General features: G+C 41.0%; 1 protein-coding gene across 1 annotated transcript in view; it reads right to left on the reverse strand.

Annotated features, from left to right (window-relative positions):
• nfatc4 (nuclear factor of activated T cells 4) overlaps positions 1 to 18,387 on the reverse strand; it is a 33,511-nt gene extending 15,124 nt beyond the window's left edge. Inside the window, exons 1-4 of the mRNA XM_023294715.3 lie at positions 17,763 to 18,387; positions 10,177 to 10,343; positions 7,449 to 7,961; positions 7,200 to 7,360 (exon numbers count right to left, since the gene is read on the reverse strand). Coding sequence (XP_023150483.1) covers positions 7,200 to 7,360; positions 7,449 to 7,961; positions 10,177 to 10,343; positions 17,763 to 17,955 — 1,034 coding nt within the window. The 5' untranslated portion in view covers positions 17,956 to 18,387. The remainder of the gene's footprint in view (positions 1 to 7,199; positions 7,361 to 7,448; positions 7,962 to 10,176; positions 10,344 to 17,762) is intronic.
• Positions 18,388 to 24,837: the final 6,450 nt, after the last annotated feature.

A 24,837-nucleotide genomic window follows, 5' to 3' on the forward strand; every position in this document is an offset into this window, starting at 1 on the left:
TCGGTACGCCAGGCTCCCCGCCCCTGGCCACCGCCCAACACACATGGCACCGGACCCCTATGGCCCCTCCTGCGGGTGGTGGGCCTGCTGGAGGGGGGTCCCACGTCTCTTCTTCGGGCTGTGCCCGGCCGGGCCCCGTGGGAAGAAGCCTGGCCACCAGACGCTCTCCATCGAGCCCCACCCCCGGGCCTGGCTCCAGGGGGGGACCCCGGTGACCCGCATCCGGGCAAGGGACTCGTGGTTCCAAAGTTTTTAATCTTCATTGGGGTCTTCTGGGCTGCTGTTTGTCTGGTCCTTCACCCAGGACCTGTTTGTCTTGGGTGACCCTACCAGGGGCATAAAGCCCCGGACAACATAGCTCCTGGGATCATTAGGACACGCAAACCCCTCCACCACGATAAGGTCGCAGCCCAGGGAGATAAACACTACCGTTCAAAAGTTTGGTGTCACCCAGACAATTTAATGTTTTCCATGAAAAGTCACACTTTTATTCATGTGCTAACATAATTGCACAAGCGTTTTCCAATCATCAATTAGCTTTTCAACACGACTAGTTAACACAATGTAGCATTAGAACCAAGGAGTGATGGTTGCTGGACATGGGCCTCTGTACCCCTATGTAGATATTTCATTAAAAATCCACCTAGAATAGTCATTTACCTCATTAACAATGTCTAGACTGTATTTCTGATTAATTTAATGCTATCTTCATTGAAAAAAAATGCTTTTCTTTTAAAAATAAGGACATTTCTAAGAAACCCCAAACTTTTAAACTGTAGTGTGCGTAATGCACGAAAATAAAAAGTAAAAAATCTGGATAGTTAAAAGCTGCTGACAGAGATGAAATGTACAGCACTGATATGAGAGTCAAAACATAAAAACAAATGAAAGAAAACAAAAAACACAGATGCATCAGCGTGCTGTCACCAGCACAAAGTGTGCTGGTGACAGCTCTGTAAACATAAATGTCATCTCACGTGCAAGTGCAATGCAGGGTGGCTTAAGAGCAGGATCTATTGGAGGTGGTCAGACATTTATCCAAGAGGTTCTTCCATATATTCATGAAAGCATTTTCTCTGTTGGCCAATTTGTATTGTCATCTCTGCAGAATTCCAGGTTTTTGTACTAAATTCCAGCTCTGTAAAGATGAATGCTGCCTCCTTCAACAAAGACCACACAGAAACGAAGTCATGTATGAAGCACTAATCTGAAAAAGGTGCTAATTACTGCCTCTGAAATGCAAAAAATTGCTGTTTGTTATTGCATTGTATGGTTTATATTTTTGTAACAGTGCTGTCACATTTTTGAGTAGCACAAACTCTGACATGAAACTTTGTTATATTGTCTTTATTTCCTTGTGTTTTACATATGTTTAATTAAAAGAGAGCTTTTCCACATTCATCCTTCAGTAAATGATTGACTGTTACTTTCAACCTATAACCAATCAGATCGTGCTGTGGACACACGCGACAGAGTCAAGAGAGACTGTTGCATCAGTGGCTCATATTAAAATTAATGTATTTTTATCAGCAATTGGTAAAAGAAAACAATACCGACAACTGAAAAGTTGAGAATCAGCCAAGCTGAAAATCAGTTGATCCCTGACAACAATATGTGAGTCCAAATAAGTACATTTACATATAATTTACACATGATGTTGAGAGCAGACCTTTTAGGATTTAGTCTTTCGGACAAGTAAATGTATTACTCATCCAATTACTGCAATGTTACAACCTGACATTGTGCAGAGTAGTTTTACGGTGTTGTAGATGAGCTGGTGTGCTCGAGCTGCAGCTAGTGGGGAGCAGTGGTTGGAGAAAGAGTCAGGTACTTCATAGATCTGCACATTTTCAAAGAATCAGCATGCCGACTCAGATCTAAGCCATTTTAAGGCAGGTATGCATTATTTTTATGAAAAAACACAAAATGGGTCAATTTGATGTACAAACATGAGTTTTTAGGAGTTGACTGAGTGACCAGAGAGTGACTTTAAAGCCAGATTAGTTGAAATAGTGACCTGCGTGTGACAGCAGAAGGAATTTGCATGTTTGCATGGTAGATGATGATAGAAGCTTGATGTACTTGAATTTTAACGAAGGAAGAATCTCTTTTCTGTTGCAGAGCAGGTTTGTACAAATTTAGATGTCGCAGCTCATATATCCATGAAATTACTCAGAATCTTAAGTTATGTGAAGGCTAGATTTTGACATCAAGGCTAAAAATTGGCACAGAAACCTGAACTAAAAGGGAAAATGATTTGCGATTTTACCCCAATTTCCTGAAACCGCTCCACTCCAGCAGAGAACCACAACTACTGGAGAGCAACTGTCACCAAAAAATGACTGGCATGAAGAAAAAAATGGAAAAAACGTCATGACAAAAATCATAGAAAAATATGTCACATGTATTCATTACTGACAGGTTGAAATTAACTTTCAATGTCAATACAACAATCAATACTTTGATTGTTGCAAGTGTTTTTGTTACAGCCACAGCTTAGGCTGTGAGCTGTGGCAGGACTCTCTCCTCCCTCGGCCTTGCTCTCTCTCCCCTACAGATGTGTGTGACGCTGACGAGAGGTCCCAGTATTTTCCATTCGCAGTCAGTGGATTGTGTGCAGGTGGAGGCCAGCTAATCAGCTTCTGTGGTGTCCCTATAAAGACAGCGTTCGTGGGGCGCCCACATAGCTCAACGCGTTGAGCAGGCGACCCATGTACAGGGGCTGGTCCCCGACGCAGCTGGCCCGGGTTCGATTCCTGCTCGCGGCCCTTTGCTGCATGTCTTCCCCCGACTCTTCTCCCCTTTCCTGTCTCTCTCACACTGCACCTATCCAATAAAGCCGATAAAAGGCCAAAAAAAATAACTTTAAAAAAAAAAAAAAAAAAAGACAGCGTTCAGTCGTGGTTTGATGCTGGACCATCTTTGATCTGCATAATGCTTATCATTTGATCAGAATTCGTCAAGGGGATAAATGCAAAACTGCTTTTAACACTCCCCTGGGACATTTTGAGTATTTGGTGATGCCGTTTGGATTAACCAGTGCCCCAGCAGTTTTTCAGCATCTCATTAATGATGTTCTTCGAGACATGTTTGGCAAGTTCGTTTTTGTCTATCTAGACGATATTTTCATCTGTTCTAAAAACCTGGAGGACCATGTGAAGCATGTGCGGTTGGTTTTGGAAAGACTTTTGAAGAACCAACTGTATGTAAAAGCAGAAAAATGTGAGTTTCATGTGTCTACCATCTCTTTCCTGGGTTATGTAATCTCCTGGACAGGTTAAGATGGATCCAGAGAAGCTGGCAGCTGTTCAGGAATGGCCTATACCAGTGAATTGTAAGCAATTACAACGCTTTTTTGGGATTTGCTAACTTTTACCATCGATTCATTAGAAATTATAGTAAGGTTGCTGATCCCCTAACCTCTTTGACTTCTGTTTTAAGGCCGTTTTGTTGGACTCCAGAGGCTGAAACGGCCTTTACGGAGTTGAAGAGGAGGTTTACATCTGCACCTATACTAATTCAACCTGATTCCTCTGTCCAGTTTGTTGTGGAGGTAGGTGCCTCTGACACAGGGGTGGGGGCTGTGTTATTGCAGTGATCTCCGTCTGATCAAAAGCTGCATCCTTGTGCTTTTTTTTTCAAAACGTTTATCTCCTGCAGAGAGGAATTACGATGTGGGGAACCAGGAATTACTTGCAGTCAAGATGGCTTTAGAGGAGTGGAGACATTGGTTGGAGGGGTCTGAGTTGCCTTTTGTTGTCTGGACTGACCATAAAAATTTGGAATATATTCGTTCAGCCAAAAGACTTAATTCTCGTCAGGCCCGCTGGACATTGTTTTTTGGTCATTTTAACTTCATATTGACCCATCGTCCTGGCTCCCGCAATGTTAAGCCTGATGCTCTCTCTCAGCAGTTTTCCTTCTCCGAGGAGGCCAAGTCCCCAGAATCAATCCTGCCTAACTCCTGTTTGGTGGCCTCACTTACCTGGCAAATGGAGGCGGAGGTTCGTCGAGCCTTGTGCTCGCGTCCTGACCCAGGTAACAGCCCGACTAATTGTCTTTTTGTTCCTGATCCTGTCCATCCACAGGTTTTACAATGGGGCCATACTGCCAAGATTGCGTGTCATCCTAGTCGGACGCTGGAGATTATACTATGGAGGTTTTGGTGGCCAACTATGGACAAGGACATCAGGGAGTTTGTGAAGGCCTGTACGGTTTGTGCTAGAAATAAGACCTCTACACAGCCGAGTGCTGGGCTATTGCAGCCACTTCCTGTCCCTAGAAGGCCATGGTCCCATATTGCAGTGGATTTTGTGATTGGATTGTCGCCATCCCAAAGTAATACCTCTATTCTGACTATTGTGGATCGCTTCTCTAAGGCCGCTCATTTTGTACCTTTGTCTAAGCTCCCATCTGCTAAAGAGACTGCTGAAGTTTTGATTAACCAAGGGATTCCTGCAGACATAGTTTCCGATAGAGGGCCACAGTTTACTTCCGCAGTCTGGAAGGCGTTTTGTGCTGCAATGGGAGCAACGGTGAGCTTGACCTCAGGGTTTCATCTGCAATCAAATGGACAGACTGAACGAGCGAATCAGTCGCTGGAGCTGTTTCTCCGTTGCCTGGTCTCAGAGAATCAGTCATCCTGGTCTGAACATTTACCTTGGATTGAGTATGCATATAATTCCATGACTAATGCCTCTTTGGGACTGTCACCTTTCCAATGTTCCTATCAACCACCTTTATTCCCTTCACAGGAACAGGGGATTGCAATTCCCTCTGTCCAGGCGATGATTAAAAGGTTCCACAGCACTTAGCAGAGAGCCTGTCAAGCCCTGTTGCGGTCCTCCTAGAGGATGTTGGACCAGGCTAATCGCCATCGGAGGCCGGCCCCAATCTATCAACCTGGACAGAAGGTGTGGTTGAGGGCGAAGGATATTCCATTGAGAGTGGAATCCAAGAAGTTGGCTCCGCAGTTTGTGGGCCCATTTACTGTGGACCGGATCATTAATCCCTGCTCAGTACATTTGAACTTACCTGCTTCGATGAAGATTCATCCCACTTTTCATGTGTCCCAGATTACGCTGGTAATGGAGAGTTCTCTGGCCCTCCCTGTCCGTCCCCCTCCTCCTCCCAGGGTCATTGGAGATGCACCTGCCTACACAGTACGTCGTTTGATGGATGTTTGGCGGCGTGGAAGGGGGGTCCAGTTTTTGGTAGATTGGGAGCATTATGGACCTGAGGAGATAAGCTGGGTCCCTAGAAGACAGATTTTGGATGCTACATTAATTACAGACTTTTATCGGCGCCATCCTGATCGTCGAGTTAGGGCACCTGGTGGTGCCCGTTGTGGGGGGGGTGGGGGGGTGGGGGGTGGTACTGCTACAGCCACAGCTTAGGCTGTGAGCTGTGGCTGGACTCTCTCCTCCCTTGGCCTTGCTCTCTCTCCTCTACAGGTGTGTGTGACGCTGACGAGAGGTCCCGGTGTTTTCCATTTGCAATCAGCGGATCGTGTACAGGTGATGGCCGGCTAATCAGCTTCTGTGGCGTCCCTATAAAAACAGCATTCAATCGTGGTTTGATGGTGGACCGTCTTCGTCCCTCCAGCCAGTGCTGTGAGCCGAACTGTCTGAGCCACGTTATTTTTTGTTCAACCAGTAATTCTGTTTTCTTGTGTTTAGTGCTGACCTCTGCCTGCTGTTAGTTACCTGATTCCTCCGGTTCTCTGGTCTGCCATCTGGTCCTCCGTTCTTTCCCTGTGGATTCCGTTGGATTGAGGAAATTGGCCGTCGTCAGTAACCACCAGGATAACACCAACCACACCACCTGGAGTGTCCAGATCCATCCTACCTCCCTCATCTCCTGTCTCGCTTCAGACGCCATACCTACCATCCTCGTGTCCGCCTATTGGAAGGAGGTTCCTAGGAAGAACAAAGAGGAGACGAATTCCCCCATGGACATTCCCTCTCCTTCTTCCGGTTCCGGTCTTTGGTAAGTGTCTATTCCTTGAGTCTGTAAACAAAGCATTCTAAACGCAAATCCTTCTGCTCTCTCATTTCCTGCTATTGAGCCTCTGGCACCTGCCGTAACAGTTTTACACCAGTGTTTCCTTTTCCACTTCTGGCTTTGTTTTTATTGTTAAATCGTATTGTTAATTGCCAAAATCTTAACTAACTCTGTTCCCTTTGTGGGATTTCCATGATATTTCTAAATAGAGTTTTTATACTAACTGTTTTTATACTAACTGCTAGCTTTTATAGAATCATATTCCTAATGTTTTAGACTGTCTATGAAGATGGAAAAATACTGGATAAGGGAGGTATGCAAGAGTGGGAAAGGACTAGGTGAAAAGTTATGATGGAGACTCTGTTTCAAGGTTGTGCTGGAAGACTCTGTTCCACAGATAAGAACAACTGCTGAGGTTTCATCCTCCCCCACAAAGAGGCTGTGAGGTTCGGAGCATCCAGATCAGGACATCACAATGGCTGCTCATATGCAAAGGAGGGGGTCAGATGCGCAGAAGACACCCAATCAGAAGAAAGACACACCCTGAATGCTTATGCACCTGTGAAACTAGATATAAGGCTGGGTCAGGGGAAGAATAGTGTGTCAGACTTCGTGAACTGACAAGAACTCTGTTGTTGTCAGGGATAGAAGTTTAGACCCAGAGCTCTGTATGCTATATTCAATCTGCTGTTAAATAAACACGTTTAATGAGACCTAAATACCTTCTATCGTTTCATTCAACAAATGTGCAGGAGCTATCTCACACATAGTCTGTTTTCCTGATAGAATGAGATTGTGCTCCAACACCTTATAGGTCAGTTCTGTCAGGGTGGTTTGCAAATGGTCAGCAGTGCATCAAAGTTCACCAAAGTTGAACTTTATCCACAAACACAGAAAGAGAAAACTCTGAGAATTAAATGTATTTGGGTTGGAAATTTCTGTTTTAAATGCTGATACGATCCAGCTGTTGATTTCATGTCCATATTTGTACTTTGAAAAAAACTTCAATCACTTTCATGTTTAGTTTTCTGAGAAATTACATTTAAAAAACAGTGTAAACATTCATTTTTAGAAGAGTCGTGGAGACACTGTAATGTAATGTGTGCCTTTCTGTTATTTTGTAGTTTGAGTAAAACTTTTAACTTGTGATTTTTCCTTGCTTTAACATTATCTAGATGTGTTTGTGGTGTCCTTGCCTGAACAGAGGGCTGTGGGCGCTGGCTCTGGTTCTACCCCAGGCCAGAGCCGGGGGCACAGAGAGGTAGTCCATGCCCAGCGAGGGGGGCTCCCTCCTGGGCTGCTGGGTCTCTGGCAGCTGGCCTGGAGCCTGCTCCTGATCTACCTCCCTGGGAGACAACTGGAGCACAAAAAGTTGACCACCTCAGCACAGTGTTGCTATTTTAATCATCTCGTAAAAACACCACAATGCTGATCTTGATCTTTACCTGTTCCAATGACGTCTTCCTGGTTTTCTGCGGGATGCTGAGCTCACAGCTGCTGGGCGGAGCTTGTGACTGAGGGCTGGACTCTCCTCCCTCCAGGTTGCAGCCCTGAAGCTCCTCCGAGTAGCTGCCCCTCCGTGAAGTACAAGGAGACACCAGCGGGGAGTTTCTACGCTTCTTACCTCCAGGGGATGTCGGCCTGGAGGACGGCGAGAGCCCGAAATTGACGGTGGCCTCATTGAGCTCCTCCTCCTCAACCAGCAGGGAGTCGCAGCTGGAGGCAGGGCTTAGCCAGCCCCGGGAGGAAGGGCTGGAGGCAGGGCTGGGGCTAAGGGAGCCAGGGCATCTGTCGCGGTAGGAAAAGGGGTCCAGCAGGGGGAGGTAGAGGCGCTCCCGGTCCCACCCGCCGCTGCTGCTCATGTCCCAGTAGCTGGAAATGGTCGGAACCGAGTCGTCCTCAGGAGAGATGGTTGTGATCTGGATGCTGGGACACTCGACCACACGGGACTCTGAAACCTGAAGATGAAAGCAAGCGAGGTACCCTTCAGTTGCTTAGATTTGTCACAGAAAATGACAAACATCCAACAAGTAAGTCAAGACATTTGTCAAGAAAGAATGTCAAAGATTCCCAAATGTATGTATTTGCTGCATTTCACTGGAATCTTTTAGAATTTCACCAGTATGTATGTCGCACACTGAAAACAGCAGATGTTGAGCCCAAAAAAGAAAGTTAAGACCCTACAATAATGTCGACACAAGCAATGAGAACATGTGAAGCTGATGTCACGTTAAATTAAAAAAACAATAATTGGCCTTCAAATGAAACATGTCACAAGTTGCAGACCTACGCTCATTTTAGTGGTCAGTACTTGACTTTTACTTGATGTACAAAATCTACCACAGTGAACATTTAGCTTCATTTATATTTTGTCAAAAAAAACGTGACATTTGTATGGCAATCTAACTGTGAAAAGCAACTGTTTTAAGAACTCTTTGTGCATGTATGACATTAACTTTCAGTTCTTAGTGCAAGAAACCACAAATTTCAGCAAATAATTTTAACATCCAAAAAGCATGCTGCATTTAGGTCTTCTAGGTTATTTTTTTGAATTTAACTTATGAAAGCACTATAACACGTTGCACATCAGTTTTCCTTCATTAACTGTAATTGCTGCCATGTGGAAAATGCATGAAATTTAGTTTTAGAATTTATGGTTTAAGGAGATATGGAGAAGCCCCAAACAAACCGTTAGGTTAGCTTAGCATAAAGTGGCACCGACTTTCCCTTGAGTCAGTTACTGAACAGCAGTGCTTTTAATGCAAAAAAAACCCCCACAAAATCCAATTTTTCACAACATCCAAAAAAATGTCTAATTTATATCTTTCAAGGTAATTTTTAAATTTTAATTAATGAAAGTACTATTACATGTTTCTGCAACTGTCTTGCAAACATTACAAACCTAGTAAACAAGCATCTGAATGTACAAAAAAGCAAAAAAAAAAAAAAAAAGGTGCCTAACTGCATAACAGAACAAATTAGAGCAAGTAAATGTTTACTATATGGATTATACACAATATATCATGTGTTTCCGCTGACTGAAACCACTGGCTGCCCGAAAACTAAAAACAATCACCCTGGTAGTCCGATACTTCATAAGTGACATTGCATTGGAATGGGTCTGTGTTCACAAAATGAAATGTTTAAAGTCTACCTTTAAAGAAATGTACATTGTAAGTTTTTTTAGCTGACTTTGTACAGAAGTAACTGTCATAATACTGTTAGTAATGATACAAGCTGAAGTTAGTTGGTTAAAACATGCAAAATGGTGCTTAAAGCTGCGGTAAATTATGTTTCATCCACTTGGTGGCAGCAGAAACAAGTCAACATGATTTATAAAACTTTAAATTTAGCAAACATTTGATTCTTTACACCTCCAGCAGTTACAGAGCAGCATGATCCATCGTCTGAAGTCATGTTTCTGGCCACCTGGAGAATATAAGGCCCTGATCCACTCTCTTTTATCTCTGTTTTTGGTCTCTACCACCTCATGAGGGAAATATCTGCCTCTTTAGCTCATAAATATTTCACTACACTCACCGGCTAGTTTCTAACTATATCTGCATGCTGTGTGGTGCAGAGTAGCTTGTGTTACAGTTGGATTTTAGTGCCTCTTCACCAAAAAATTGGTTTTATTTAAATAGCCCAAAATAAATTTGCCTTGAGGGGTTTTCCAATCTGTACAACATATGGCAACCTCTCTTTGGATAAGGAAAACGCTCTCCAGGAGAAAAGAATGAAGAAACCTCAGGAAATGCTGCAGAGGAGGGATATCTCCATTGCCACTGTCGCCTTAGGGCTTGCTCTGGGGGTTCAGGCATATGGGTTCTGTAAAGCGTCTTGAGACAATTTGACCTGTAATTGGCACTATATAAATAAAATTAAATTGAATATCTGCTTCAAAACGGACAGTCATGCAATAGATGTGTGTACAGAAATGCAACATAGACAATCAATTCGACAAAAATATGAATGTGACCAACTTAGCTGCAGCCTGAAAAGCTAAACAGAGCAGCTATACATTGAGGTAATACGTCTTTATAGGTCACTATGAGCAACGCACTGTTTTCACTTTGCCATTTGATGTAAAAATATCAATTGTAGCTGTTTTTTAAACAGAAATTTGATTTATTATAGTTTAAACTTCAGATTATTGTAAACAAGCCATCTTACCTGTACAGATCGTGCAGGCAGGCTCTCATAAGTGCCGCTGAACTCTCTGATTGGAGCCCTTCGAGGAGGTGGGGAATGCATCCCTGCCCTCTGATTGGATGATGGAGGCGGGCTGGGGATGCTGAAGGAGTGTCCTGCATGAGTGGCAGCCAGGTGGGTCTCTGCAACTGAAAATAAGTAAATAACTGTCAGTGAGGATCTGATTGAGAAAATGAATTGGCAAACACTTTAAAGCTGTCCTGTTGATGAAAGGTGGACTTCACAGCAAAAAAAAAAACCTGCTCATAATCAAACGCCGCTAATGAAGAGTTTACATGCTGTTAATTTTCCTAAGCCACACCTTTACTTCCATATGGCAACAATTTCTCCTCTGGCTGCTTTCCGGCAGAAAATTGCACGTTCTTCCACTTTGTACAAACATGATTTATTTTTATATCACATGTTGTGGGTTTTCAGGGGTCATGTGACCTCCCATTAATCTTTTCTCTTGACCTCACATTGACAGTTCTTTTACATCTGACACGAGAACGACTCATTAGATGGCCATCAAAATATTGTAAACACAGTAGTTTGTGGCCGGTAAAGATTCATTTTTTTTATCATCAGCGCGCCGCTATCATTCATTGCACATCAGTTTTCCTTGATTTACTGTAATTTCTGCCATGTGGGAAATGCACACAGTGGAGTTTTTTTCTGTGTGCAGCTTTTTGTAATTTTAAATTTGTTGTGTTGGTTTTTTTGTCGTACTCCTTGTATTGTTATTTGACAGATGACCACATGAATAACAAGAACAGCACTCAGAGAGTGCAGTACTCCGCCAAGGCCACTCAGTCATTGTATGATTTCTGATGGATAATTCCCGATAAGTGGATTTGTAGTAGGATCGCAATCATGCAATCGTTAGCAGGCAGCGAAATCTTTAACAAATCCATGGATCCAGACTATAAGCTACATCACTGCCAAAATCTAATCACTTGGTCCTTGTGTCATTTCCGATCTTCCCTGAAAATTTCATCCAAATCCGTTAGTCCGTTGTTCAGTAATGTTGCAACATTTGTCATTGCTAGAAACTATAAAAAGATAATAAATCACTGGACTTTTCTTGAATTGCAAATCTGTGATGCGAGTTCCATCAGAAAAATTAGCCAAATCTAAGCTTAAAATTGCGATTATTACATTAAAGATAATTTCATTCTACATCACTCATTAAAAAATGCCAAAAGTTAACCATTTGCAGCAACCAGATTCTGTAAAACACAGAAAATTCTGTTCTCCCCTGTGCACCTATAAAGCACTGACTGACTCAGCTGTGACCAACAGTCACATGACCAAAATTCAGTGACTTTTCAGGTGAACTGGGCTGAACTGCAGGCTGAGTTTTACACAAAACAGATAGGAGAGAAGTATGGAAACAAATTAGATAGTAAAATATCATGTGCAGCCCCCAATTTTCCTCCTAATAGTCGTTACCCTTGGGGGTATTTGGAAAAATGTACATGTGAATTCCAGGTTTTTGTATTTTTTGTAAAATAAATAAGCAAAGAAATTCTGCTTTAGTTTTTTCATTTTTATCATTTATAGCATTGTAACGGTGACATATTGCAACATCTTTTTTGAGTTCTCGGTACTTCTAGCCATGGTTGAGCTGTTTCCATAGAGGTGCAAGACTTTATATTGCAGTAAAAAATGAGCCCACAGCGAAGAAATATTTGACATCAGGAGCAAAAAACACCTATAAACTGCTTGGGGCTCAGATGGGTAAAGCAGGAATTGGTTTTATATTCAGTAATCAGTCCTGGCATCTATTTATTAAATACCCTCTTACACTTTTAACTCCGCTTTTGAACTATTTCAGCACATTTTTCCATGTTTTATATCATGCAGTATGCGGTGAAATGGAAATTCTAACCAAATCATGGCGTTTACTTTTGGCCCATTTGTCCAAATTTCGCACTACTAAGACTCACACACCCAACTCAGCTAGGTTTTTTCTCACGATTTCTACAAAACGTCTTCGGATTTCATCAAACAAACTAGGACACAACCCCTCAAGGCCACAGCAGTCGTCACAACTTTTCCCAGCATGGTTCATTTGGGCCTCGACTTGGAGCCAAACGGTAGTTACTCTGTAATGAACGAGGCTCCAGCCGTTGCTCTACAGTGGCGGTGGGCCATGCAGGCAATTTTTTGGGCAACACACAACAGCAACTGCCAACAAATTAAGACTCGGGGTGAAAGGAAAAAAATCTCTTCAAATGTTTCCTGGCAACAAAAAATATTTCCAAGTGATTAAAGCTGCAGTGCTGAGGCAACTCTTCTGCTTGGTGAGTGCTTTTTTTTCACATTTAGATGTTTGTGCGCAGACCAGCAGAGAGGTTTATGAGCCACGAAAACTTACCTAACACTTAATGACCACAAAAAAGCTGATTTTATGTCTAAAAGATTTAATATACTTTCATGTGTAAACCAGCGTCCTGAACTGAACCCCGAAAAATGTGACGTTTATCCCTAAACTGTGTGTCAGGGCCCCTACGAGTGAGAAAGGGAAGCAGACAGGGCTACAAAACAAGCTGAATTTTGACTTTTTTTATTCGTTAATTTCTTGTTTTTTTTCCTCTTAATTACATCATATGCCCCTTATGGCTACATATCAAACTCTCTATTGCAGACCTGGGCATCATACGGGCCACATCCAGCCCGCCAGATGAGACTGACTGGCCCGTATGAGGTCACTGGAAAATATTAAAAGTCAATGCAAATATATATCATCACAATACATGCAAGCAATACGCCTGCACTGCTTTTATTTTGAAAGATCAAGATGAACAAACTGGGACTAAAATGGGAGAATTTGGTTGGTGTTACAACTGATGGCTGTCCAAATTCGACAGGGAAAAATGTTGGGACTTTTGAAATGGATGCAAGATAAAGTGACCTAAATAAACCCAGAACAGAAACTGACATTTTTGCATTGTATTATACATCAGGAGCTGCTGTGTAAGTCAGTGCTAAAAATCAACCATGTGACTGATGTTGTAGCTAAAGTAGTTAACTTCATCAGGGCAAGAGTACTAAACCACAAACAGTTTGTTGTCTTTTTGGAGGAGATGATAGTGAACATGGTGACCTTGGTTACCAGACAGCTGTCAGATGGCTCAGCCTGGACAAGATGCTTAAACGAGTTTGGGATCTGAGAGCAGAGATTCTAGAGTTTTGTGAGAAGAAAGGCAGGGACATCACCGAGCTCTCAGATGCAGACTGGATATCAGACCTTGCTTTTGCTGTTGATGTGACTGCACTAATAAATGAACTAAATACCAAGCTGCAAGGCAACGGCCTCTTTGCACATGAAATGTACAGCCTGGTGACTGCTTTTATGAGAAAGCTGAAGTTTCTCTCAAGCCAGTTGGAGGGCAACATTCTCAACCACATGCCCACACTGAAGGAAGTCACATCATCAGCTGATCACCTCCGTAGGTACTCATCCATATTGGAGGCGCTGCATGCTGAATTTTCAAGATGATTTGAAGACTTCAAAACAGTTGAGAGTGAAATGCACATGGTTTTCTCTCCCTTCAGCTGCAGTGTGAATATTGCACCCAGCGATGTCCAACTTGAACTCATTGATCTTCAGTCTGATAAACTACTGTCAGAGCACTGTAAGTCTGTATCACTATTGACTTTTTATTGTTCTCTCAAAGAGGAGAGCTTTCCAAACTTGAGGAGGCATGCTCAGAAGATGTTGGTTCTCTTTGGATCCACTTATATATGCGAACAAACATTCTCAGTGATGAAGTTCAACAAATCTAGATACAGATCCTCCTAAGTGATGATCACTTGAGTGGTGTTCTTCGCATATCCAGCACAGATATTCAACCTGACTTCAGTGCACTTGTTCAAGCCCAAAACAGGCTAGATTTGTCTCACTGAACAAAAAAAAACAAGAAGAACTGAGGTACGCAAAAAAAAAGCTGGATGCATTTAATGCTTTTCATGGAAAGTTAATGTTGTGTTGGTTTTGCACATTTTTGAAAATGTTTTTGTGAATATTTGTTAAATAATTGTGTTCTGTGTTCCACATTATTGTAGAATTATTGTACATTATTGTACATCATTGTATTGTGTAATTTACTGTTTTTATTGAGATATATTGAACATTGCTGTAAGTGTAGTGGGTAGCTGTTGTCTTTCTTTATGCTTCACTATGCTACAGTCACCTTAATGTAAACACTATAATGTTACAATATGTTAGCAATGTTACTGTACATCCAGCAGCTGTTAGTCCACATAAATTCTAGCAGTTACCTCATAGCATTCATGATAAACAAAAACTGACATGATAAGGCAAGTTTCAAATCTCTGCCAGCTGATGGTCATATTGTTGTAGAATAAATTCTGAGTGATGGCTTACTTACTTCGTTTGTAAAAACAGTGACTGCTGAAAAGTAATTAAGGCACTTGGAAAATCAGTTTCACATTTTAAGTATGTCTTTATGATAGTAAATATCTACAACTCAATAGGCAGCAATCATAGTTTAAATGAAAAAACTAACTCTTTCATTAAATAGTTGTGTTCTGTGTTCCACATTTTCATTATATCATTTTATTGTTTCATTTACTGTTTTATTGGGATATATATTGAACAGAGCTTTTAAGTGTACTGGTCCGGCCCTTAACAACCGTCAAGTTTCTCATGTGGCCCAATTAATTGCCCACCCCTAATCTATTGCATACAGATGAGCAAGAAACTATATTATTGCCTAAAGTTATCGAATGCAATCAGTTGTTTTCCGGAGCCTAATATGTAAATCTGGCATCCTAAAATTTTTCATCCTTTCCTGAAATGAAGCTTTCGCAAGGAGTCATCATCATCCAGAGATGTTTAATGCAACCAGAATAAACACCATCAGCCCACAAAATTGTGTTCGTTTCTTACATTTTTCCACTCTTTGTTCCTTTTTTTCCTTGAAAATTAATGGATAATTTTACTTCCAACAAATTTTACAAGATAGTCGCATTCTTCTGGAAGTCTTAACATGTTTAATTTACTGACTTATCTAAATCTTCCTCTATTTTCTGCTTTATTTTGTCATAATTAATGTAGAATTTCACCATTTTTTGCATTTTAAAGCTGCTTATGTACAGAAGAGTGGAGTTTATTACTATGAAAAGCACCAAAACACTGTTATTGAACATAATCAGTTTGCTGTTTTCTCTTTAACAGCTTCATCTGCACTCAAAATCTACTTTATTACTTAATCCCGTGTCCCGAGGTGAACCTCACACAAGGAATGATGATTAGATCTTCCCAACCTAGATCTGGGACTTGAAAGATAATTTTGTGGCCTCATGAGAATATTATTAAAATCATAAATATGTAGTATTTCTGCAGCACCAAGCAATGTTTACTCTTCAGATGCTGCTCAAAATGTTCCTTTTTTCTCCTCCAAATAATTCATATTATTAGTGATTTTTCCCTCTCTGGACCTCTTGAAACATCTATAAGAAAAAAATTACTAAATGAAAAATTATGGTAAAGAAAGCAAAGTATTTTTATCACTTTTCTTTGTTCCTCGAAATTAATAGGGAAGTTAGCATATCAAGTTCTTCTCCTAAAACTGTTTATGATGTAAATCATTTAGATGTATGAGTCAGTTTTATGGGAAGTTTCATATCAAGTCTAAGAGACTGAAAATACTTCTGATTCTGGGAGTTTAATGACGAACAAAATGTGATTTTTAGATCAGCGGTTCCCAAGCTGGGGTCAGAGAACACACAAGGGGTCACAAAACAGATCCAAGTGGTCATTACATGAGGATTAAAGCATTTATACCACACAGAATTGTGTTTCTTTTATCAGAATATTCTATTTACATACATTTTATTGTAAAACTAAACTAAATCTAACTAATCTCTCTACTTTGGTGAAGACAGTTGGTGGATTCGATTAACTTGAAAATACACTTTGTCCCTTTAAACTGGCATTCTAATGTCACTTTTATTTCTCATTTCAAGAGTGTCAAAATTAGGTTTAAGTTTCTTCAACTTTTTCTGCTGCAACTCAACCACTGTTTTCTTCAAGTCAATATTACAGTCAAGAAAATAAATCTAATTAGATTAATCTAATGGAAAAATCATGTTTTACATTTTAAGGCAAATAATTAAGTCGGAAAAATTGGAAATTTCAAGTTGACTTTCTTTAAAATTAAGTTGCAGCAGTGCTTATTCAAGAGGAATCAAACATTTTAAGTATATGTAGCTTAAAAATAGTGTTAATTTGTGTGCTAATTTATTTTTCAACTTAATTAGTAAAGACTATCTTTAAAAGAATAAATAATAAAGAATAAACCACCACTGTTTTCATGAATACACTCGCAAATACTATTTTTCCTACTAGATGTTTATAGTGTATATTTGCACATTTTTTACTGTACTTTTAAAAAATGTTGTCTGATTATGTGAATGCACTGACATGATTGCTGATTAATTCTATTGTGCACTGTGAAATGACAATAAAGGAATTCTATTCAGTTCTATTCTATAAACTTAACTCAATTACCAATTCAACTTGTTTAAGTTGATTCTACAATTCTCTTTTATCAGTGGTTCATATCAAGACTGACGTCATAAAATGAGTGGCAGCCATGACACTGCAATAAATGTAGAGTTTAAAATCAATTTCAATGTAAAATTCATGGTTTTTGTGTAAAAACTGAACTACAACAACCTCTGGGTTCTTGTTAAATGATTCCAATTAGGTTTAATCAGTCATATATGGCCTACAAATTTTACATTTGGGAAAAAATGGATCTTTGCTGCTGGATCTTTTTTAGCAGGTATCCTGAATCTGATAAATCCCTTAATTCGCCCTCACTTTTTAGTTCAATTTGGAATCAGAGGTGGCAAGCTGACACTTTTTCTTGTATTCAGGAGCCAAAGAAGTTGAGTTACACTGGCATGTTGCATAAATAGATGTATGGAAATATAAGAGTGACGCCAAAGGTCAGCCTTTGGTGAGAGTTTGTGTGCTGAAATGTAAAAAATAAAACTTATCATCTCAAACAAATTGAAGAAACGCTCTCTTGTTCCTCCTGCAGTTCACGTTCATGCCTTGGGTGTGGTGATACAACTGTATGCCAGTGTGGGTGGGAAACAAATGAGTGCATGTGAGGATGTGAGGTGTGCATGTGTGTGTGAGAGAGAATGGAGGTTAAAAATGAAGGAGATGAAGGGGTGAGTGAAAGAGGGAGGCAGTGAGGGAGGGAGGTGTGCATGTGTTCAGTACACAGAGCTTGAGGTTGAGGTTCCTCCCCAGATGGCAGCTGTTAACTTCACTCACACGCACAGCTGATTGGAAACACATTGAGTCTGGGGCTGCACGCACACATGCACAAACACACACATGCACTCGGGATACAGTGAGATATGCACGCAAACGCAAAACAAACACAACCGAAAAATATGCAGAAACAGGCACGCACACATGAAGGCATCCATCACCAGACGCACACATTCTTATACATTGTAAACCTATATTGTCATCATGCATCTTTAACGCATTCATCCACTCAAATAAGGAGTCTAACCCAGGCTGCTGCTGCCAGAGGAGTCCAGGTGCAGCAGGGCGACCTCGCTCTCCTCTCCGGCCACGGAGCTCTCCGGCTCGACTGTGCGCACCGGGGACGGTCCCTGGCTCTGGCGCGGCGGCGGATCCTCCTCAAACACCAGCTTGAACTCGAACTCGCCCTCCTCCCAGCCCGAGCCCGGCGCGGCCCCCATCGCCCTCCGGCAGGATACAGGGACGCTGATACAATCTTATCGCCCCTGCGTCGGACACGGCGACTTTTGCGTACTGGTGCGTAAAAAAAAGAAGAGAAACTTTCACGAGGATATTCCCCAAAACTTCCTTCTATGCGTGCGTGTCATTGCGCAAATATTCCTCATCTTGGGAAGGCTCTGGTCCGGCAACTTTTCCACAGCTTCTTGCTCGGGGTTTTTGCAAGTTTCTCAAGACTTGATGCGAATTCACATTCTTTCATTCTCGGTCCATCGCCATCCCTGCAGCTTCTTCTTCTTCTTCTTCTTCTTCTTCTTCCCCGTTTAGGACGCACCAGAGAGCGAGAGAGAGAAGGGAGGAGAAAAAAGTTTATCAAATATTTTTGTCGTCCTTTACCCTTAATTGCCTTTGGGTGGGTTTCCCAGCTCCAGTTTGTCCGTTACTCCTTCCCCATAGGGCCTCCTGGGTGTCAGTCATGAATCCCCCCCCCCCCCCCCGCCCCAATCTCCTTCTTCCCTCCTCTCCTTCCCCCTTTCCTCACTCACTCTGGAGACTTTTTCTTTTTTTACTTCAAAACCCTGTCAATGTGGCTTTTCTCATCTCAGTTTGCACCATTTGGACAACATTTTCCTGCTGTTATGCCACTGAAATAAGTCTAAAAAAGTGACCCTGGCATCAGTAACTTTCCATACAGTTAAAGCTAAATAATGTGATTATTATTCCACTCATGACCAGGACACATGGCAAGCAGCTCACTGTCTCCAAAACCTGCCTTTGTGGGCCGGCTCTTTGGCCACCAGGGCTGGGATGTTAACTGTCAGTTAGTGAACATAACAGGGCCTATTTCCTGTGGCGATGAACACGACAGCTTCTCCCCCTTTTTTTGGCTCTTCCCTCTCCTCCCCCTTTCTTCTTCTTGTTCAGTTTTATCCCCCCCACCCCTCAACAAATCGTCCCTCCTTCTGGCCGAGCCTCCCCTCCCTCCTCTTCCTCTCCACCAAAGATCTGTTTCTCATTATCCTCTGTAGTCTGCTCTCTGTCTGAGTCAGGAGACGAAAAACTTAAATAAACACACTCTCTCTGGCTCGGTCCAGCTCCTTAGTCCTCCTCTTTCCCCCCCTCCTCCAATCTGTCTCTCTCCTCTGTCCTCCTTCTTTGCACTCCTCCAGTTCTCACAATCATTAGGCGTATGTTGTACTGGCGTGGAACTGGGGGTTTGTTTCACTCTCCCTGTCATCCTCTTGGGGTTGTGTGGGCAGTCCTTGGATCCTGGACTGATCTCAAGATGTTGCAGTGTGTTCGGGGAGAGAAAAAAGTGTTAGCAGCGAGGAAAGAATTTCTAAAGGCCCTCAGTAAGACATGAAAAAGTCCTGCTCCACCATCGTCACTCAGTCCCAAAAGGGCACTTGAATATAATCAGGGAAATTGTTATATCATGGCAATAAAATATCCAGAGTCATTCAAGAGTATGTACAGACTACAAGGGTACTTCAAAATGGTCGAGGCTTCCCCCAGAAACAAGTGGCTCAACTCCCATTTTGGGGCTTAACTGTATACTATAAAGGCTGTTTGTTGTCATTTCTTTACTGATGACGCCCGTTCAGTAGGTCAGACGGAAACCAAAAAATCATCAACAGACAGCAGTGTCCCGCTCTGCCATCTTTTTAGTCCATTTTAGGGTTTCCCTCTTATCTACTGGCTTTCAGAGGGCATCACTTGCAAAGAAATGACAAGATTTCTAAAGATATTTTGTAAGACTTAATAAACTCTCGAATACAATCAGCGAAATTGTTGTATCTTGACAATGAAAAGTCCAAAGCCATTCAATATAATAATTCTTATTCTGATTCTGAAGAGTCTGTAAAGACAATAAAGGTACTTCAAAAAGTCCTCAGTATCTTCCAGAAGCACGAGGCAAACCTCCCGTTTTGGGGTATAACTGGATACTATAAAGGCTTATATCACTGTCCACAAAAACTCAAAAGTTTGGCATCATTTGTTTGCAGATGCCACCCTTTTAAAGTCAGCAGGTCAGAGAGAAACCAAAAAATCATCAACAGACACCAATGTCCAGCTCTGCCATCTTCTATGTCCATTTTTGGTTTCCCTCTCACGTACTGATTTTCAAAGTCCGTCATCTGCAAAGAAATGACAAACACAAGAATTTATAAAGGCCTTTATTAAGCCATGATAAACTCCTGCTCCATCACTGAGTCCCAAAACAGCACACGACTATAATCAGGGAAATTGCTATATCATGACAATTTAAAAAATCCAAAGCCATTCAAGAGTATGTCCGGACTACAAGGGTACTTCTAAAAGTTCGAGGTTTTCTCCAGAAACAAGCGGGTAAACCCTCATTTTAGTGTATTACTGTATACTGTAAAGGCTTATGGCACATTCCACAAAAACTTCAATGTTTGTCGTCTTTTCTTTGCAGATGATGCCTTTTGAAATTCAGTAGGTCAGAGAGAAACCAAAAAATCATCAACAGAAATCAGTGTCCAATTCTGCCATCTTCTTTGTCCATTTTTGGGTTTCTCTCTTACTAATTGGTTTTCATCATTTGCAAAGAAATGACAACCGCAAGATTTCTAAAGATGTGTAGTCAGACTTTATAAATTTCTGCTCCACCACCATCACCAAATCCCAAAATGGCACTTGAGCACAATCAGGGAAATTGTTATATCATGGCGATAAAAAGCCCAAAACCAATCAATAAATTATTTCTTATTCTGGTTCTGAAGACTGTGTCAAGACTATGAAGGTACTGTAAGTCAAAAAGTTCTCAATTTCGCCCAAAACCAAGAAGCATAGCTCCCATTTTGGGGTGTAACTGTATACAATAAAGGCTTATATCACTGTCCACAAAAACTCAAATGTTTGGCACCATTTCTTTGCAGATGATAGATTAGAGGGAAGCCCAAACATGAACAAGAAAGATGGCAGAGCTGGACACTGATGTCCATGATCTATTCTGTCATTTCCCTCTCACCTATTGATTTCCAGAAGGCGTCACATGCAGAAAAATAACGACATAGTTTTTGTGGACAGCCTTATAGTATACAGTTATGGGCCCAAATGGGAGTTATACCCCAGTTTGTGGGTGAGGGTTGAGAAGTTTCGAAAGTTTGCCATTTTGGGTCTTACAAAGGACTTTTAGAAAAATTCTGGCATCATGTCCAAGAAATGTCATAATTTCTCTGCAAGTGGCCCTATTTAAAAATCAGTAGGTCAGAGGGAAACCAAAAAATGGACAAGAAAGAAGTCAGAACTGTGATCAAGTGTCTGGAATGACGCCCAAGAAAACCTACAAAGTCAACACACTCCCCTTACTATCGAACTGTAAAGAAGTTTGTTGCTGATTTCTAGCAGGGTTGGAAGAGCACCAAAGATGACCAAAATCAGTGACTATGGATGGTCAAGCACTGATTTTCAAAGTCCGTCATCTACAAAAAAAATTCCGACAAACACAAGAATTTCTAAAGGCTCTTAATAGGAGTTGATAAATGCCTGCTCCACCACCGTTACTACATCCCAAAATGACACTTGAATATCATTTGGGAAATTGTCCCATAGTAGTGATAACAGAGTCCAAAGAGAGATTTGCTTGGTGGCCTTGTGATGACTGATTCAGCCATTCAAGAGTATGTCTGAACTTCTAGAGTACTTAAAAAAACAAGGGACTTGACTCCCATTTTTGGGCGTAAAATATCCCTGTAATGTGGCATATTAACAAAGGTTGAACATTTTGCTTGGAACATTCTGAGGATGTTTTGGGGATGTCGTTAAGATAACACTTTATAGGAAGTTCTTCATAACATCAAAACATGATAATAATAGAAGCATATTTTCAATGCCACTATTGCAAATGTTTTATGAACACTTTATAGAACTTTAGCCTGCTTTTAACAAAGGGATTCCGTGTACAAAAAGAAAACTTCCTGCTGAAAACATAATAAGAACTTTGCAGAACTTCCCTTCAAATGTTTATAGAAGAAAAAAAAATTCGGGGTGGTCCAAATATTCGGATCTCAAAATAAATATTTGGATACCACCGTAACGACCGAATATTCGGATGTTCACGTCCAGCTCTAGAGCAAACAGACTAGGAAGTCAACTGTAATCCTTCTCATGCATGAATCGACAGGTCAAAAAGTGATGTAGCCTGTTAAATATTACTTTCTGATGTTCTAAAACAGGTCAGGTGTTGCATTTTCATTACAATCTGTATGGAATCTTGAAAACGATAACACACAAATAGCAAAAGGGGAAGTGAGGTGAGGCAGAAATAGCAAGCTTATACATGAAGTCTGCATCTGATGAGTCAGACTAGATTTAGTCAGAAGAAACAGACATTGCATTGAAGTCATCACTGGAGACATAAAGGTTATGAAACAGCCTTGATTCATAGAAATGCTGACTTTCAATTTTGAATTAGAAGTTAACAGCACTCTCTGATATGTTAGTCAAATTCACCCATCCAACCACTCTGACCCCTTCCCTGGTTACTTTGACCACTGTTAAATATGGAAGGTCAGTCTTCAATTTACTCATTACTAAAGTCTTTACCTGATACATTTCCGCAGTGATGTGCAAAGCAGTCCTTGTCAGTATTCCAATGTAATCCAATGGGTACATTAAAAAGATTTGTTCATTGAATCTTACATGGTTGAACTCATTGACATTAAACATGTCTGAACAGCGTATTTTCCTCATTATCTCTGGCTTTCTGAGCTATAAATAGTGCTGCTTTGACAATCAAACTCCTTTTTAAATGGTTAGTCTTTATAATTCTGGGTGTTTTAACAGTTTCCTCACTAAATACTGAAGATAAAATCTGTTTTTTAATGACTTCTAAGTCTTTTTATCTGACCTACAGTTGGGCATTAGTCCTAAACCTGTGGGACCTGATTGCAGTTCAACCCATTGACTATCACTTGAGGCTGACTTTTATTGTGTAGTATGTTCAGTGAATATATTATTTCTCATTGACATAATTTCCTGTGTTTGTTGTAAGTCTACTACAAAAAATAATGATGTGACTGCAGCTCAAAAATGCTGCCTGTTAACCAGACATTCAGCAATTTGTAGCTAATCTCAGTCTGAAAAAATCGACATATGTGACTACAACATCTGTATTATGGGATAGTTTATATTCACAGTTTGAGGCAACATTGTTTTGGAGATGTTAACATCTCCTTGGGTAAAATTAAAGGCTGTGAGAGATTTATTTATCCACTGTGAACAGCATTTCGAATTATTGAGTGTAAAAAAAAAAAAACAGCAGCTGTGGGCAAAAATAGAGAGAAAAAGATACAGCTTCATGTTCAGCTTCATCTGTGATCAAGTGAGCTAAGTTTCCATCGTTACACGGTAACTTGGTTTTCCAAAGTGACAGAAAGGCCTGTTTCAAGTTCAACAATCCTCCTGATGTATAAAACTTTTTTTGTACATTCGGGTGCTGTCTGCATGCAAATTTTCTGCAGTTCAAACACAGGACGTCTGGAGAAATGGAAAGTTTTTAGTGTGTGAAACTGTACAGTTGAATGACTGATAAATAATAATTAACTGCTGCAGTATGATGAATAAGTGTATGATGAAGAAGTAAATACTGCATGTGGGGTTTATAGGAAGAGGAGAAACTGAGTAAATGATTGTTGTGAATGTGATGCCCTCGTGTGGTCCAAAACAGTTTTACTCCTCAAAAAAGTCAGCTCTGCTTTTGGAGGACAGATACTGATGCAGATTACATACGTTCAATTATTTACACTCAGACATTTCAATATAAATTAAAATTACACATTCATCTGTTGTTTGTTATCTCAAAATTAAGCGCGAATACACGCTTTAGCCCACCATAATTAAACACTTTGTGGCTTTAGGTAGTGTTGAGGCCTTCTGGGACCCTGGAATGAAAACAGCAGCACAGTCAGGCAACTTATTAACATACAGCACTTAAATCAACATTGCACAGGTCTGTATTTAAAAATCCTTCTTTCAGTTAAGCAGAGATTGCACAATAAAAATGTTGATTTCCCTCGACATAACTAAAACTGGGGCTGCACAGTGGCATAGTGGTTAGCACTTTCGCCTTGCAGCAAGAAGGTCCCTGGTTCGCGTCCCGGCTTTCCCGGGATCTTTCTGCATGGAGTTTGCATGTTCTCCCTGTGCATGCGTGGGTTCTCTCCGGGTACTCCGGCTTCCTCCCACAGTCCAAAAATATGCTGAGGTTAATTGATTATTCTAAATTGCCCGTAGGTGTGAATGTGAGAGTGCTTGTTTGTCTTTGTATGTGGCCCTGCGACAGACTGGCGATCTGTCCAGGGTGTCCCCTGCCTTCGCCCGAGTCAGCTGGGATAGGCTCCAGCCCCCGCCCGCGACCCTAGTGAGGATTAAGCGGTGTATAGATAATGGATGGATGGATGGATGGATGGATGGATGGATGGATGGATAACTAAAACTGCCTACAAATGTGTGTTTCTTTCATAGGATAGATCTTCATCGATGCCAGCTGAGAGGCAGATTCAAGCTTCAAGAGTCTTTATTTATCACATCCTCACACAGGCTGTGCAGGGAAAGTGACTGTTCTCAAGGCTTTGCACTAATAACAAGACATTAAAAAATTTGTTAATTCTTTAAAAAGAAACAACAGAAAATTAGACAAAAAGTTACTTTGTCATAAATTAAATAACATTTCCCCAGCAGCAAAAGTACAGCATATTTGCAGCCTAAACAACATTCAAAACTTAGAACAACTCTCACGGAATAGAAGGAAATTATCATGATCCGAAGTGTTTACATGGAGGATCCTTGGAGTGATCCAGTAAAGGTGGCAATGAAATAGTATCTATTTAACTTTGGAACTTTAGTTTAAAAAGATT

This window comes from Amphiprion ocellaris, chromosome 10, assembly GCF_022539595.1.
Source record: "Amphiprion ocellaris isolate individual 3 ecotype Okinawa chromosome 10, ASM2253959v1, whole genome shotgun sequence".
NCBI classification, from domain to species: Eukaryota; Metazoa; Chordata; class Actinopteri; family Pomacentridae; genus Amphiprion; species Amphiprion ocellaris.